Source organism: Rhincodon typus, chromosome 42, assembly GCF_021869965.1.
Source record: "Rhincodon typus isolate 14 chromosome 42, sRhiTyp1.1, whole genome shotgun sequence".
NCBI lineage: Eukaryota > Metazoa > Chordata > Chondrichthyes > Orectolobiformes > Rhincodontidae > Rhincodon > Rhincodon typus.
In genome coordinates, this window is record NC_063373.1 from 5,827,016 (window position 1) to 5,845,306 (window position 18,291).

General features: G+C 45.7%; 1 protein-coding gene and 1 pseudogene across 1 annotated transcript; one reads left to right on the plus strand and one right to left on the minus strand.

Moving 5' to 3' along the window:
* Window positions 1-6,286: 6,286 nt before the first annotated feature.
* On the plus strand, window positions 6,287-14,324 carry LOC109928484 (annotated as a pseudogene).
* Window positions 14,325-16,531: 2,207 nt separating this feature from the next.
* Window positions 16,532-17,893, minus strand: LOC125487543 (zinc finger protein 239-like). The gene has a single exon (XM_048619285.1). The coding sequence runs from the start codon at window positions 17,606-17,608 to the stop codon at window positions 16,865-16,867; it is 744 nt and encodes a 247-aa protein (XP_048475242.1). The 5' UTR covers window positions 17,609-17,893; the 3' UTR covers window positions 16,532-16,864.
* Window positions 17,894-18,291: the final 398 nt, after the last annotated feature.

Below are 18,291 nucleotides of genomic sequence, written 5' to 3' on the forward strand. Positions count from 1 at the left end.
TCTCTCTGTCTCTCCATCTCTCTCTCTCTCTGCTCCTAACTTAAAGTTCAATTGTGCCCTTCCAACCATGATTGTAGCCTGTGTAACACTGTCAAATTTTACTTTCATGTTATATAAGTAGGCATTTGGTATGCTTGCCTTTATTGGTCAGTACCTTGAGTACAGGAGTTGGGAGGTCATGTTGCAGCTGTACAGGACACTTATTTGGGCCACTTTTGGACTACTGCATTCAGTAGGGCTCAGAAATGATTTTCAAGGATCTTGCTGGGGTTGGAGGGTTTGAGCTATAGGGAGACGCTGAATAGCCTGGGGCCTTTATCCTTGCGGTGTCAGAGGCTGAAGGTTGACCTCATAGAGGTTTATAAAATCATGAGGGACATGGATAGGCTGAATAGCCAAGGACTTTTCTCTGGGGTAGGGGAGTCCTAAACTAGAGGCCGTAGGTTTAAGGTGAGAAAGGAAGGATTTAAAAAGGACCTAAGGAGCAGCTTTTCACACAGAGGGTGGTGCATGTATGGAACAAGCTGCCAGAGGAAGTGGTGGAGGCTGGAACAATTACGACATTTGAAAGGCATCTGGATGGGTATGTGAAGAGGGAGGGTTTAGAGGGATATGGGCCAAATGCTGGCAAATGGGACTGGATTAATTTAGGATATCTAGTCAGCATGGACGAGTTGGACTGAAGAGTCTGTTTCTGTCCTGCATGATGCTAAGTAGAAGTCAATCCCATTTCATAAGACTAGTTTGAACACTAAGATTTCAGAAAATGCAATCAGTTGAGTGGATCAATCAGTTTATTGGAGCCTCAAATGTTGGTCGCACCGCACTAGGACACCCCACTACGGACAGTATGTGGAGTTGTTGAGCTCTCCTGAGCTGATTGAGCTATGGGGCCTGCAGTGAATTTTGAAAGACCACTTTCTGAGATCTTTCCTCTTCATCCACAGACACCCGACTTAAGTCAACTCTGCAGTAACATCATTGAGCTTTCACTGTTAATTTTATCACTCAAGTAGAATCTGGAACTTTATAACCTTTTTTTTTCTAATCAACCCATTCAGAGATGTTATTACACAGGGAGCAGGTAAGACTTAGAATCATAAAGTCCCTGCAGTGTGGAAGCAGGCCATTCGGTCCATCGAGTCCGCAATGATCCCCCTGAGCGCATCCCACCCAGACCCACCTGCCTACCCTACCTCTGTAACCCTACATAACCCCATGGCTAATCCACCTAGCCTGCATATCCCTGGATACTGTGGGGAACGTACCATGGCCAATCCACCCTAACGTGCACATCTTTGGGCCTAGGTATCTTGGTCCAGGGTAGAGACACTACTGCTGTGCCAGAAGAGGGCCCTGTGGAACTTCATGTTTTTGTAAAAGAGAAGACAACTTGTGTTTATTCAGCACATTTTGTACTGAGACCTCCCCCCCAGCACTAAAATAAAACAAAGAACTGTGGATGCTGGTGATCTGAAACAAAAAAAAATAGAAAATGCTAGAGAAACCCAGCAGGTCTGACAGCGTCTGTGGAGAGAAAAAACAGAGTTAATGTTTCAAGTCCAGTGACCCTTTGTCAGAGCTGGGAAGAGGTGGTAATTATGTTGATGGTGATAATGAGGTGGGGCAAGGAGCGAAATTAATAGATCGAGTTGGTACTCAGAGAAACAAAACCTCACTTTGTTACTCACTACCACACTTGTTCCTCACTTACTCACTGGTTGTTTGTTAGTCACTTCCACATCTGCAGGGCCTGTCTGTGTTGATTGCTCCCAGCACAGCCCAACTGTTTTTCAATGATTCACACTTCCTATCAGCACCCATTCATAGTCATACAACATGGAAACAGACCAGTCCATTCTGGCCATAGTCCCAAACCAAACTAGTCCCACCTGCTTGGACTTGGCTCATATCCCTCCAAATATTTCTTATTCACGTATTTTCCAAATGTCTTTGTGATCTTGGTGTTATCCGCACACTTACTGACCATGTTTTCTATATTCTCATCAAAGTCATTTATATAAATGACAAACAAAAGTGGACTCAGCACCGATCCCTATGGAACACCGCTGGTCACAGGTCTCCAGTCTGAAAAACAATTCTCCACCATCACTCTGTTTCCTGCCATGAAGCCAATTTTGTATCCATTTGGTAAGCTCACCCTGAATCCCATGGGATCTAACTTTACTAATTAGTCTATCATGTGGAACTTTGTCAAAGGCTTCACTAAAGTCCAAGTAAACTGCCTACTGCTCTGCCCTCATCTATCAACTTGATTACTTAAGTATAAAAAACTCAATCAAGTTTGTGAGACATTATTTCCTTCGCACAAAACTAGCCTTGATGATTCCTTGCCTCTCCAAATGCATATAAATCCTTTCTTTCAGAATCATTTCCAACAACTTACCCGTCACCAAAATCAGATGCACAGATGTTGAGTAAGAACTCTGAGGAAGGGTCACTGGACCCAAAAGGTTAACTCTGATTTTTTTTCTTGACAGATGCTGCCAGACCTGCTGAGCTTTTCCAGCAACTTTTGTTTTTGTTCCTGATTTACAGCATCTGCAGTTCTTTCGGTTTTTATTCAGACGCAAAGATATTTAGTTTGCAGGCTTTTCCTTACATCCCTTCTTAAACAAAGGCACAACATTAGCCACTCTCCAGTCATCGACACCTCATTCATATTTCTAGATAATACAAATATTTCTGCAAGGGGGCCTACAATTTTCCTCCCTAACTTCCCACAAAGTCTTGGGATACACCAGGTCAGGTCTTGGAGATTTATCCACCTTTTTTTTAGGACCTCCAGCAGTTCCTCTGTAATGTGAACTGTTTTCAAACATCAGTATTTATTTCCTTGAGTTCTCTAGCCTCCACTCATTTAGCACTTATCTCTCTCCCAGTTTATCATTAGCAATCCCTTTGTCTGATTCCCTTTCTCTCTCTGGGCACTGCCTCTATCTTTGCAACTCACTCCTTTCTCCCCCACTCTGACAATCCCACCCTGTCGTCAGCAAAAACACAACCTTTTTCTCTCAAGGGGGTTGTGAATCTTTGGAGTTCTTTTCCTCAAAAGGTAGTGGATGCTGAATCTTTAAATGTTTTTAAGGCAGAGGTAGATAGATTCTCAATGTCCGAGGGGATGAAAGACTAGAATTAGAATTTATTGTCATGTACTCGAGAACAGAAGTACATAGAGTGAAGAGTTCACAATGTTGCCATTCCTGGTGCCATATTGGGTACAAAGGTACCGAGGTACAAAATCTTAGGTATAAAGGAGACAAACAAAGAAACAAAGTCATAAGTTAAGCTGTTGTCATTCTTGGAATAGTATAGGCTAAAGATTAATTGAAGCACCTAATTTAAACTGAAGCAAGCAAATATTTCCCAATGCAAATGAATTAGGTTACTCTCAGGGCATTATAGAGTTGAGATTGAAATCAACTCAGTGGCAATCTTATTGAATGGAGGAGTTTAGTGCTCCTTATTCATATTAAGAAAGTTCTGTACTGATTTGTCATCTTTCACAGTTTCAAAGTCTTTAAAGTCTAGTGGACTTTAAATTGAAGAATGAGGAGGCAAAAGAAACTCAATGGTACAGTTGTAAAATTAGTAGCTGGGATTGTGTACATAAATCTTTGCATGTGACAGGACAAGTTGATTATTTTTCTAAATAAAACTTGAATTTATGCTGAATGTTAGAAAAACAAGTAGGTTATGGTGAATATTTATAATTCCATGGTTGATCCTCAGTCAAAACATTGTCAAGGCCTTGGAGAGAGTGGGTGCAGGGAAAATGGACTGAAACAGTATCGAGTATGCAGTTGTGAAGAAGCGTCACTTGACTGGGAAGACGAGACAACATGGTGCAGATCTGGATGAACACAGCAGGCCAAGCAGCATCATAGGAGCAGGAAGGCTGACGTTTCGGGCCTAGACCCTTCATCAGAAAGGTTTGTCCGGAGGAAGGAGGGTAACTTCTTCAGGCTAGGCATCCTTAGAAGAGGCTTCGCAGTTGGGTTAAAATTGAAACAGAGATAGTAGGAACTGCAGATGCTGGAGAATCCAAGTCACATGCAAAGAATTGTGTACACAATCCCAGCTACTAATTTGACAACTGTACCCTTCTTTCTGAAGAAGGGTCTAGGCCCGAGACGTCAGCCTTCCAGTTCCTCTGATGCTGCTTGGCCTGCTGTGTTCATCCAGCTGTATACCTTGTTAATACAACTGGGCGCATGTGTACTCATTCACTAGCAAGAGGAGAGAGAATAGGGAACAGGCGGTGGGAGCCGGGGCGGGAGGAGAGGATAGGGAACAGGCGGTGGGAGCCGGGGTGGGAGGAGAGGATAGGGAGCTGGACGGTGCATGTTGACTTTATGTTATAGCAAACCTGTTAGACCCACTCCTTGTCCTTCCTTCTCGCCCAACATCTTCCCTTCAGCTGTTCATCCTTTTCCCTTTTGCAGCATCAGTTTGAGCTGGAGTGGAGAGGGAGGGGAAGATGCCAGAGGAGAATCTACTCATTGAAGTCCCTGAGGAATTTAGAACAGTCATGCCCGATAATCTCCACTGTGAGATTGTTAACGAGAGGAAGATTCAAAGAGAGCGTTTTGCTGAACATTGTCCATGTAATGTCAGAGTGAATTGTTTTGAAATCACGTGTTTCTGTTATAGATGCTTTTAATCTTTTTTGCAGATATATAGTTGTTGTATCTGTGGTGGAACATCTTTGACAGCAGTGTGGGTAGTTCTGGAGCACACATTTTCAGTATCATTTCCTGAAATGTTGTCAGGGCACAAAGCCACTGTACTATGCCGTCTCTCCAGCTGGTCCATGAGATCATGGAGAATGAAGAGAATTGGCTGAAGGCTGGCATCTGTGACACAGGGGACCTAAGGAGAATGCTCAGGTGGATCATCCACTTGGTATTTCTGGCTCAAGATGGATAAACTAAACACAGACAATGCTGTAGAAACTCTATAGGTCTGGTAACATCTGTAGAGAGAGAAACTGTTACTGTTTCATGTACAAAATTACTCTTTTTTTTATTTTTTTAAGAAGAGTACTTTCAGACTTGAAACAATAACTCTGTTCCTCCCTCCTCAGACATTGCCAGACCTGCTGACTTTCTCCAGAGTTTGCAGTGTGTTTGTTTCAGATTTGCAGCATCCACAGGATTTTGCTTTCAATCATAGAAGGATCGTAGGATTCCAGTCGAGATGAAAGAAAATGATTCAATCTCGTCTTTACACGTCATTGAGGATGAAAGTGTTTGTGAGCCTTCTGATGGTTGGTTGGCAACATTTGTGACGAGACTGCAAAGCTTAGCTCTGTTTGGTTGGTTGTTTGGTTATCATACAATCGGAAACAGACCCTCTGGTCCAACCGGTCCATGCTGACCATAATCCCAAACTAAACTAGTCAACCTGCCTGCACTTGGCCCATATCCCTCCAAACATTTCTTAATTCATGTACTCACCCAAATGTCGTTTAAACGTTGTAACTGCATCCGCGTCTACCACTTCGTCTGGATGTTCATTCCACACACAAACCACTCTTTTTAACAAAAACAAATTGTCCCTCATGTCTTTTTTGAAATCTTTCTCCTCTCAACTTAAAAGTGTGCCCCCTAGTCATGAAATCCTCCACCCTCGGGTAAAGGCACCTGCCATTCACCTTATCAATACCCCTCATGATTTTATAAACCTGTATAAGGTCACTCCTGAACCTCCTATGCTCTGTTTCTGCTCCCACAGTCTTGCGTAGACCAAGACCAGGTGACAGGTTCAGATCCCTGAAGGATATGAGTTGGATTTCTATGGCAATCCATTTCCTTTAACATTTTTGTCCCTAAGCTTCTGACTCCACACATTATCGGTTTTGTTCAATTTAATTCCACAAGCCCCACCTCTGTTTCTCTCACGCTCGTTCTTTTTCTCCTGTTTTAAACCGCAGGGTATCAGAAGAGGAGTGTTTATAGTCAGGCAACTCAAACTCAACAATATACCCATATCTCACTGCAGTGCCCAATTTGTCATCACCTGAATATCGTCGGATTTTGAACATGGAAGGCAGAAGGACAGTTCACACCGGGGATAAACTGTACATGTGTCCTGGCTGCAGACAAAGCTTCAGCCATTCTTCCGGCCTGTCGCGAAACAAGTGCAGTCACGCTGGGGAGAAACCATGGAAATGTGGGGACTGTGAGAAGGCGTTCCCATCTCCATCCGAGTTGGAAAAAACATCGAAGAAGTCACACTGGGGAGAAGCCATTTAGCTGTTTCACATGCAGCAAAGGATTCACCATCTCAGCCCACCTGCAGAGACACCAGCGGGTTCACACGGGGGAAAGGCCATTTAAATGCTCAAACTGTGGGAAGTGCTATAAAACCTCCTGGGAGATGACGTACCACCGACGCACCCACACTGACAAGAGACCGTTCTGGTGCTCTCAGTGCGGCGCTGGGTTCAGACGGTCGTCTCAGCTCACTGTGCACCGGAGAATTCACACTGGGGAGAGGCTGTTTGCCTGCTCCGACTGCGGAAAGGGGTTCACTCAGTTGTCTGACCTGCTGACACACCAGCGGGGTCACACCGGGGAGAGGCCGTTTGTCTGCTCCGCGTGTGGGAAGGGATTCACTCATTCATCGCAGCTATTGACACACCAGCGAGTCCATTCTGGGGAGAGGCCATTCGCCTGCCCGGAGTGTGGGAAGCGATTCACGAATTCATCCAACCTGCTGACACACCAGCGAGTTCACACCGACAAGAGACCTTTCAAATGTCAAAGCTGCGGCAATGGGTACAAAAGTTCCTGGGAACTGATGTACCACCAACGCGTTCACACCGATGAGAGACCGTTCCGGTGCTCTCACTGAAGGACCAGGTTCAGAAGATCATCTCAGCTCACTGACCACAAACGAATTCACACCAGGGAGAGGCCATTTGCCTGCTCCATATGCGGGAAGGGATTCACTCAGTCGTCCAACCTGCTGACCCACCAGCGAGTGCACACCGGGGAGAGGCCGTACACTTGCTCCAAGTGTGAAAAGGGATTCACTACCTCGTCTACCCTGTTGAGACACCAGAGGATTCATAAACAGCTTCTGCGACAAGATGTTTCTGTTAAGATGTTTCTGGAACTGAACTCTGTTTATTGGGGTCAGATTTTAGCTGATGTTAATAAACTCCAGCCTAGTTATGGGGATCAATAAGGGGGCAGCAATGGCCTCATGGTATTATTGCTGGACTGTTAATCCCACCATGGCAGATTGTGGAATTTGAATTCAATAAATATCTGAAATTAGCAATCTAACAATGACTGTGAATCCGTTGTTCACTAATGTCCTTTAGGGAAGGAAACTGCCGTCCTTACCTGGTCTGGCCTACACGTGACTCCAGACCCACAGCAATGCGGTTGAGTCCTAATTGCCCAGAGGGCAATAAATGCTGCCTAGACAGTGATGCCCTCATCCCTTGAATGAATAAAGAAAAAAAAAAGTTCTGCTTCTGTTTTTTGTTTTAATTCTTTCATGGGATGTGGGTTTTGCTGACCACATCCTCATTTGTTGTGCATCCCTAGTTGCCCAGCCAGCAGTCAACAATATCGCTGTGGGTCTGCAGACTCCTGCAGCCAAACCAGATAAGCACAGCGGATCAGTGAACCAGGCAGTTTTTTCTTAATGAAAATTGACAAAGGTTACATTCCTTGTGCTTTTCATTCCTGCTTTTCATTGATTTCAAATTTCATTACCTTCAGTTGGCAGATTCAAAGCCATGTCCTCAGAATATCTGCCAGGAGTTCTTCAGTAATAGCCCAGTGACGTTACCACCACACCTGACTCCACCAAAATCAGCTTTCGGTTAAATAGTGTGTTGACTCTCTTAAATGCCTCGACAATGAATGAGTTCTTTCAGATCTCTCCCTCTCCCTGACTCCTCCATCCTCACCTCCAACAACCCATATGAAGTCTTTGATGCAAAGATTGAGCGAATACCTCATGTTTTTCTCCATTCCATTCATCCTGTTGCCCAAACTGTAAAATTCCCTGTTATCTGCATGCCACATCTTTCTGCAGTTCATCTCCCATATCACCTTATGCCTTGACAATGGTCACGTTGTCTGTGAGACCTGACCTCCTGCACCAATCTGAATGAATGTTGGTTTGGGCATGGTAAGGATATTGGGAAGGTGCAACTGGGGGAGTGAGAGAGAAATGTGGGGCTTGCTGAATAGTTATTCAGCAGTTAGACTATACTGTTCAATGATATTGCATTTTAGTAAAACAAACAAGGGGCAGGACTTATACAATTAAAAGTAGGCCTTGGTAGCCTTGTAGAACAGAGACGCCTTGGGGTACAGGTACATAATTCTTTTGAAGTTTGCATCACCATAGACCGGATGGTTAAGAAGGCATTTAGCATCCTTGCCCTCAGTGCTCAGACTTTGAGTATGGGAGTTTGAACATCATATCGAGGTTGTACAAGACATTGGCGAGGCCTGTTCTGGAGTATTGCGTCCAGTTCTGGTTACCCTGTTATAGGAAGGATATTATGAAGCTGGGGAGGGTTCAGAAAATATTTACCAGGATATTGCCGGGAATGGAGGGTTTGAGTTATGAGGTAAGTTGGGACTTTCTCCCTGGAGCTTAGGAGGTTGAAATGTGACCTTATAAAAGTTTATTAAACAGTGAAGGGTTTTCAATAAGGTGAATGGTGGGTGTCATTTCCGAGGTAGGGGGGGAGTGGATTTCAAGACGGGGGGCATATTTTTTAAGGTGAAAGGAGCAAGATTTAATTTTTTTAGAGACAGTATGGTTCGTGTGTGAAATGAACTTCCTGACGAATTGGTGGATGTGAGTACAGTTGCAACATTTAAAATACAGTTGGATAATTACGCGAATAAGAAATGTTTGGAGGGATATGGTCCAAGTGCAGGGAGGTTGGACTTTTAAGTTTGGGATTATGATCGGCATGGACTGGTTGGACCGAAGGGTCTTGATTGCATCCTGGATGACTCTATGAATGGATGTTGGTTCAGGTGTGGTAAGGATATTGGGGAGATACAATTGTGTCATTTTTTGGTTTTCAGTAACACATTACAACGTCTGCAGTAACTTGTTCCTGCAAAGACGGGAGTGAGAGGTAAATATGGAGCGTGCTGAATAGTAACTCAGGAGTTTGACTATGCATTTCACAGTTTAACATTTCCGGATGGACTGTTTCACTCAGGCAGAGAGTTGCTGGGTTTCTCCAGCATCTGGGATTTCCCTTCTATTTGTAACCCCCGCTCTTTCACCTCACAAGGGAGAGGCCGGATGATTGATGGAGTCCAAACCAATAAGGGTGGGGCATAGCTGGAGAGTCGATGATGACTCGCCGTGCCTCCAACCAATGGGAGTACACAGGGGTGGGACCGGAGGTCTATGTGTCGTCTGGTCCTCCAGCCAATAGGTGTGCACGGGCCAGTCACGTTGACGTGACGTTCCCTACCGCGCAAGCGCAGTGTCGCAGGGATCTCGAGAGTCCTGCACTTGAAGGAGGAGTGTGGTGATAGTGGGTGAGTCGGAGCAGAGGGATGGGAGGAAAATAGTCTGGAATTATTGTGGATTCTGAGCATTCATAAATACTCAGTATAGGCCTCCGAACCAGAACCGCTTGCTCCGAATCCCGCAATTGCAGCAGGCGTGGCTGTAGTTGCGAGATTCCTCTACGCTTGAGTCCCGGTTAACCGCCGCCATCTTTGTAGGGGGCGATATTCAGTTATGCGCATGACCACACACCATCTTTATTGGGGACAAGATGCAGTGGTACGCATGCGCTGCCAGACCTGGTCTGATTACCAGACCTGAAACGCATTACTCCCCCTCACAGTCTCTGGGTGACATGTCTATTCTGGGCCTCCTTCAGTGCCACAATGATACCACCCGCAAACTGGAGGAACCACACCTCATATTTTAAAATCTCCCCACCACCCTCCCCGACCCGGCCTCATCCCGTTTCCAAACCTCCATCTCATCCCCACCTCCTTGACCTGACACAACCTGTCCATCTTCTCTCCCACCTACAGGGTTCTGAGAAGTGGTCACTGGACCCAAAACGTTAACTTTGATTTTTTCTTCACAGATGCTGCCAGACCCACAGAGCTTTTCCAGCAACTTCTGTTTTTGTTCCTGATTTACAGCATCTGCAGTTCTTTCAGTTTTTCTCTCCTACCTATCCGCCCTACCCTTCCTACCGACCACTCCCCACCACCCACCCACCTTCCCCAGCCCCATTTCTGAAAAAGGGTCCTGAGCCGAAACATCAACTTTGCTGCTCCTCTGATGTTGCCTGGCCTGCTGTGTTTCTCAAGCTCTACACTATGTTGTGTCTGACTTCAGCATCTGCAGTTCTTGCTAACTCTGAAATATGTGTGTCAAGTTCTGGCACCACACTCTAGGGATAATGTGAGGAGAAACTGGTGAAGGGCCTTACTTGAATAGATTATGTGGATAGATTATGGAAACTGAGAATGTGCTCCTTGAAGAAGAGAAGTCTGAGCAGAGATCTGATTAAAATGTTCAAAGTCATCAGGAATCTGGAGAGAGATCTCATCAATGGATCATGACGGAGAGGGCACCTATTTTTCACATTATTCGTAAAAAGAAGCAAAAGTGATAGGAGGGAAATCTTTTCTTATGTGGTTGGGTGTCATTGCATCAGAATGTGGTTGAGGTAAGTTCAATTATGGCATTGATAAAGGTTGGTTGAAAAGGAAGGAAGTGCAGTGTTATGGGAGGAGGTAGAGTGACACTAACTGAGATGCTAGTGTAGTGAGTCAGTACAGACACAAAGGGCTGAATGACCTCCTTGTGTATTGTACTGATTCTATGAAGTGTTTGTTTCTTCTGAATTTCTATCTTGGACAGACAGTGATGGCTTTTGTAAGAAGCAACATAAGAAACAGGAACAGCAGTAGGCCATCTAGCCCGTCGTGCCTGCTCCACCATTCAATAAGATCATGGCGGATCTTTTTGTGGACTTACCCGTCCACTCACCGTAACCCCTAATTCCTTTATAACTTTTTGCTTTAAAAACATTCAACACGGTAGCCTCAGCTGCTTTACTGGGCAGGGAATTCCACAGATTCACAACCCTTTGGGTGAAGCAGTTCCTCCTCAACTCAGTCCTAAATCTGCTCTCCCTCATTTTGAGGCTATGCCCCCTAGTTCTAGCTCTAGCTGGTGGAGACAACCTCCTGCTTCTATTTTATCTATTCCCTTCATTATTTTATGTTTCTATAAGATCCCCCTCATTCTCCTAAATTCCAATGTGTATAGTCCCAGTCTACTCAATAAGCCAACCCTCTCAACTCTGGAACCAACTTAGCGAACCTCTTCTGCACCCCCTCCAGTGCTAGGGATAGGCTGGGGAGAGGGGGTTTTGGATCTGCTCGGGAGAATGCTGTTTGCAGGGTCAGTGTGGACTCATTTGGCCAAATGGCCTGTTTCCACACTGTATGGATTCTATAATTCGTGTGAGTAAGGACATGAGCAGCAGATTGTTGGATGGCCTCAAGATTATGGGGCGTTGAATGTGGCGTGTGTTATGGCGGTTAGGTCCAGAGGTGGTAATGGAGCAAGAGAGAATTTTAGCAGCAGAAGAAATGAGACTAGTGCGGATTGGGTGACCTGGTGATGATGCAGATATGTGATTAGGATCTTAAATTTGGGGTGGAACGTGACTCCGACGTTGTGAACAGTCCAGTTCCGCCTCAGACTGTCGCCAGGGAGAGGAATGGAGTTGCTTCTTGGGGATCATAATTGGGCTGAAGGTGATGGCTTTGGTCTTTCCAATATTGAACTGCAAAAGATTTCTGGATGTCAGACCAGTCAGGATGGTGTGAGAGTGGGAGAAGTAATCAGATCTGATGGTGTTCGCATACACCAACAACTGTGATCCTTCTTGGAGCTCAAGGTAGACACAGAAAATGTCTCGTCTTCTTTCGTCTCCTGGCTTTCTCTCTCCCTGCTCCTTTGTCCGGCTTTCCCACCTTGCACTCCTCCTGCATTTCACAATTCCTTTCTCGCCTGCACACTCTTTCTGCACTGTCTCCCTCTGGCCCTGACTTACCTTTTCTTGCCATTCTCCAAAACTCTATCTCTTCCTTTCCCCCTCTCTTCCCCACCTTTCCCTTTCTTTATCCTTTCTCGTAGAGTCATACAGCACGGAAACAGACCTAACTCGTCCATGCTGACCAGGTTCCCCAAACTAAATTAGTCCTACTTGCCTGCATTTGGCCCATATCCCTCTAAACTCTTCCTATCCGTATATCTGCACCCATGTCTTTTACATGTTGCAATTGTAACCACCTCTACCACTTCCTCTGGCAGCTCGTTCCACACACACACACCACCCTCTGCACAAAAAAGTTGCCCCTCAGGTTCCTTTTAAACCTTTCCCTGCTTGCCTGAAACCTATACCCTCTGGTTTTGAACTCGTCTAGCCTAAGAAAAAGACTTTTGCTATTCACCTTATCTATCCCTCTCATGATTTTATAAACCTCTATAAGGTCAGCCCTCAACCTCCTACACTCTGGCCTGTCTAACCTGTCCTTATAACTCAAACCCTTCAGTCCTGGTAACGTCCTTGTAACTCTTTTTTGCACTCTCTCCAAGTTTAATAATATCCTTCCCACAGCAGGGTGACCAGGATTGTACGCAGTCCTCTCAATCTCTTTCCACAGAGGCCAGATTCTTGTGGAGGTCCAGATTGGGTTGCAGGTTCCCTTCCCTGATGGACATCAGTGAACCAGACGCGATTTTCCAATAATCCAGCAGATTTTACGGTCGCTTCCTCCCAGTGGTGACCCTACAATAACCGAATTGATTCAATTCAATTTCACACCCTATAGGCCTCACTCTTGTTTTTCCTGTTTGACATCAACTTCCCAGGCAATGAGAAGGGGAGACTTCGCCGATTGTAGACTCAAGCTAAACTTCACAACGGGATCTGACGGAGTCGCCCATTCTATTGTAACCTGACTGTCACTGGGCTTTGGGCATGGAGGGAGAAAGCACCATTCACAGTGGGGAGAAACTCTACGCTTGTCGTGTGTGTGGACAAGGCTTCAGCCAATCGGCTGAGCTCAAGAGGCACCAGTGCAGTCGCCCTGCGGAGAAACTGTGGAAGTGCGGTGATTGCGGAGCCGGGTTCCGCTGCTCGTCGGAACGGGAAGCCCATCGGCGCACTCACACCGGGGAGAGACCGTTCACCTGCTCCGAGTGCGGGAAGGGATTCACTCGAACGTCCACACTGCTGAGACACCAGCGGGTTCACACGGCAGAGAGGCCTTTCAGATGCCCACACTGCGGCAAGTGCTTCAAGAGTTCCGGGGAGCTGATCTTCCACCAGCGCGCTCACACCGACGAGAGGCCCTTTAAATGTCCAGAGTGCGGCAAGTGCTACAAAAGTTCAAGCAACCTGATGTCCCATCAACGTCTGCACGGAGATGAGAGACCTTTTGCCTGCCCGGACTGCGGGAAGTGCTTTAAAAGTTCCAGCACGCTTGTGTCCCACAAACGCGTTCACACCAATGAGAGGCCTTTCGAATGCACAGATTGTGTGAAGAGTTTTAAAAGTTCCAGGGAACTGACCCGCCATCAACTTGTTCATACTGAGGAGAGACCTTTTAAATGCCCGGACTGTGGGAACTGCTATAAAAGTACCAGCAATCTGTTGTCCCACCAGCGTGTTCACTCAGAAGAGAGACCCTTTAAGTGCCCAGAGTGCGGGAAATGCTTTAAGAGTTCGAGGGATCTGATGTCCCACCGGCGTGTTCACTCTGATGAGAGACCCTACAAATGCTCAGACTGTGGGAAGCGCTTTAAGAGCTCAGGGGAGCTGATACTCCACCAGCGTGCTCACACCAATGAGAGGCCATTCCGGTGCTCTCACTGTGGGAATGGTTTCAGGCGATCGTCTCAACTCACAACGCACCGGCGAGTTCACACTGGGGAGAGGCCGTTCGTCTGCTCTGAGTGCGGGATGGGATTCACACGCACAGCTTACCTACTGAGACATCAGCAAGTTCACAAGTGACTGCATCCATCTAAATTTGCTGTTAAACGCATCCAGAATGCCACCGTGTTTGTTGGGTCTCTTTCTCCTGATGCTAATAAATGCCAGTCCGGTTTTAGATGTTACCATTCTGAACAAGAGTCAAATAAATCAGCATTGAGGGAGCTGGACCAAATGCTGGCAAATGGGACTAGATTAATTTTGGATATCTGGTATTTGGCCCATAATCCCTCTAAACCCTTCCTATTCATGTACCCATCCAGATGCCTTTTAAATGCTAAAATTGTACCAGCCTCCACCACTTCCTCTGGCAGGTCATTCCATACACACACACCCTCTGCGTGCAAAAGGTACCCCTTAGGTCTCTTTCAAATCTTTTCCCCTCTCACTTTAAAACCTATGCCCTCTAGTTTTGGACTCCCCTACCTTGGGGAAAAAGACCTTGGCTATTCACCATATGCATTCTCCTAATGATTTTATAAATCTCTATAAAGGTCACCCCTTGGCCTCCAATGCTCCAGGGGGAAAAAAATGCCTAATGGATTAATGGCATGATGAGGAAAAGTACTTTTGCACAGCAAATGGTGAGGATCTGAAATCTGCTGCCAGAGAGCGTGATGGAGGCATGTTAGGAAGATGCTCCCACACTGTTGTGCCCTGCATTCAGCCATTGTCAAGTGATTTATCCACAGATTGCAAGTGTCAGTTGTATTGTCATTTTATTAATCATGCATATATTAATGTTTTACAATATCTAGTGCCACTTGAAAGCGTCACAGAGATTAAATTCAGGACGGCATTGAAAAGCAACATCATCTACTGAGGATGGAAGAAATTCCTGATTGAAACACTTCAATCTTTAAGATTGTATTTTTAAAAACGAGAAAATTATTTCCAGTCCTGCTGCCTTGCCTCGTGACAATAGCATTTGCAGTCTCAGTGAGACACTGTTTTCGAAGTGTGGGTCATGACTCCCTGCCATGCAGGATTGAGAGAGAAATTTTCTGAGTTACTGGCTCCCAGGGAGCAGCTCGGATTATTGGGCTGATGGCTGTGAGACCCCTTTAAGTCCTTCCCTTATTTTCTTGCTGGATGAGGACCGACTGCTCTCTGAGGCTCACTGGCTGATGCAAAAACGAAGCTTGTGAAAAGGAAAAGGCATTTGTTTCTTGTTTTAGAAATTCAATTTCTTCAATAGTCAGGATCATCTTGCATCAACAACCAGCTTTGTAATGATTTCATTAGGATTTAGTTTCATTCATAGTCAGAATCCTATTGTATCAGGAAGGAGGATCCTGTCACACCAATGCTGGGAATCTGATTACATTGAGTGTGAACATAATTGGAAGCTGATTATCAGAGTTCAATTACTTTAAGATTCAGGAGACTGTCACATTAATAAAATCCCATTTGTATTAACAGTCTGGTGTCAACTGCAGCAACAATCGGGATGTTATTGTGTAAGTAGTGTGTTCTATTAATAATCATGATTCTATGATATTAATGATAGGATCCAATTATTTCAACAGCTCCAGTTGCAATCATCAGTTGTCTCCTCCTTTACTATGCAAGAAGTGGATGTTCAAAAAGTCAGAATTATTTCTCTTAATATTCAGTGCTCTATTACACAGTCATACAGCACGGTAACAGACCCTTCAGTCCAACCAGTCCACGCCGACCATAATCCCAAACTAAACCAGTCTCACCTCCCTGCTCCTGGCCCATATCCTGCCAGACATTTCTTATTCATGTACTTATGAGTGTCTTTTTAATGTTGTAACTGTGCCCGCATCCACCACTTCCTCGGGAAGTTCTTTCCACCCACGAACTACTTCCAAACTTTGTCAGTACGAATGTGGATTGATGAAGATTTTTATTGATGTTCCTGTAAAATACTTTGCATTTTATGTTCCTTGATAATTTCAGAATGGAGGTGGAGCTTCTCAAAATGAACACCACGAAAATAAGTGACATTTCCAGGATATTTAACTCCAGCTTGGCACAGGGTTGTGTACGTCAGCAGAAACAAACCCGATATTGTCAGACTGTCACAAGCTATCACAGAAGATTAAGCCACTCGGCCCATCGAGTCTGCTCTACCATTTGATCACAGGTGATATATTTCTCAACGCAATTCTCCTGCCTTCTCCCCGTAACCCTTGATGCCCTTACCAATCAAGAACCTATATATCTCTGCCCGAAATACACTGAGTTCTGCAGATTCACCACCCTCTGGCTGAAGAAATTCTGCCTCACCTCAGCTCTAAAGGGTCATCCTTTCGCTGAGGCTGTGCTGTCGGGTCCTCGTCTCTCCTACTCCACATCCACTCATCCAGCCCTCTCAGTATTCTGTAAGTTTCAACGAGATTCTGTGTCCCCTCCCCCCAACTTATCCTTCTAAACTCCATAGAGTACAGACCCAGAGTCCTCAACCGCTGTTCACATAACAAGCCCTTCATTCCCAGGACTGTTCTTGTGAACCCCCTCTGCACCCCCTCCAAGGCCATCCTTCCTTAGATACTGGGCGCAAAACTGCTCACAGTGTTCCAAGTCCTTGGTGTGGCAGCAAAGAGAGAAGAACTCTACTATGAAGTCAATTGTTAACTTGTTTGTATCACAGGAGAGAATGTCTTCCCGAACTCTGAATATATACATGGCCTCCCTCCAGTGTGACGTCACTGGTGTGTTAGCAAGTTAGATGACTGAGGAAATCCCTTCTGTTTCTCAAGCAGGTGAGCAGCCTGTCCCCAGTGTGAACTCACTCTTGTGCCAGCAACAGGGTAACTGAGTGAATCCATTTCCTCACTCTAAACTGGCAAATGACCTCTCCCCGCTGTGAGCACACTGGTGCGTCAACAGACTGCATAGCTGAGTGAAGCTCTGCTCGCACATGGAGCAGGTGAATGGCCTCTCCTCGGTGTGAACTCGCCGGTGTGTCAACAGGCTGGATGACTGAGGGAATCCCTTCCCACACGCAGAGCAGGTGAATGGCCTTTCCCCGGTGTGAACACGCTTGTGCACACTGAGATTGGATGCCGAACAGAACTGCGTTCCGCAGGAAGTGCAGCTGAATGGCTTTTCCTTGGTGTGACCAAAGGCCAGATGAATGATTGAATCCATAGCCACACACAGTGCAAGTGAACGGTCTGTCCCCTGTGTGGACCTGCAGATGCACCACGAGTTCGGGACGCTGCCGGAACCTCTTCCCACAGGAAGTGCAGCTGAACAGTCTCTCCTCCAAGTGAATTCTCTGGTGCGACACGAGGCTCCCCAATTGAAGCCCTTCCCACAGACGGAGCAGTTGAAGGGTCTCTCCCTAGTGTGAAGCCGCCGGTGTGTGGTGAAATTGTTCAAATACCTGAACCACTTGCCACAGGAAGTGCAGCTGAACGGCCTCTCCTTGGTGTGAATCTGCTGGTGTAACTTGAGGCTGGAAGATTGAGTGAATCCCTTCCCACACTGCACAGGAGAATGGTCTCTCCCCAGTGTAATTGGGTTGATGGGTTTCCAGCATGGATGGATACTTGAATCCCTTCCCACAGTCATCACATTTCCAAGGTTTCTCTACGTTGTGGATGATTAGTTGAAGCCTTATCCATACAGAGTACGTGTATTTGTCTCTGTAACAGGTTAAAGCTCTTTGCACATGAGGTTTACTGGAACACTCCCACTGAGATGTGTGTGTCTTGGTGCTTTTCCAGTTTACAATTTTTTCCACAGGCAGAACTGACAAATATTTCTCCTGTCATGTTAACCAAGTGACCATCAGATCTTGACATGAAGTTTGGTTCGATTTCTCAACAGTAAATTCACTCCTGGCCTTACCTAAAGATGATGACAAAACTCTTCACTGCAAATTCAGAATCGGCAGTTCAAGTTTTTTTCTGCCTACAGAGGTTTAAATCCCTATGCCACATGCACTCCCTCTTGCACTGACTGAATTCAGAAGCCACCTGTTCAAACCTCCTAAATGTGATTGAAAAGCCTCAAAGTTCCCGAATAGGTCAATGTGTAAAGATTGCTACGCCACCATTTAAAACAGCAATGAATGACGCTTTTGTTCTCAAGGGGCTCGAGTGTATTTGAGGCTGTCCTGTAGGTCGTGCCTCACAAACCTTATTGAGTTCTTTGAGAAGGTGACCAAACAGGTGGATGAGGGTAAAGCGGTTGATGTGGTGTATATGGATTTCAGTAAAGCGTTTGATAAGGTTCCCCATGGTAGGCTATTG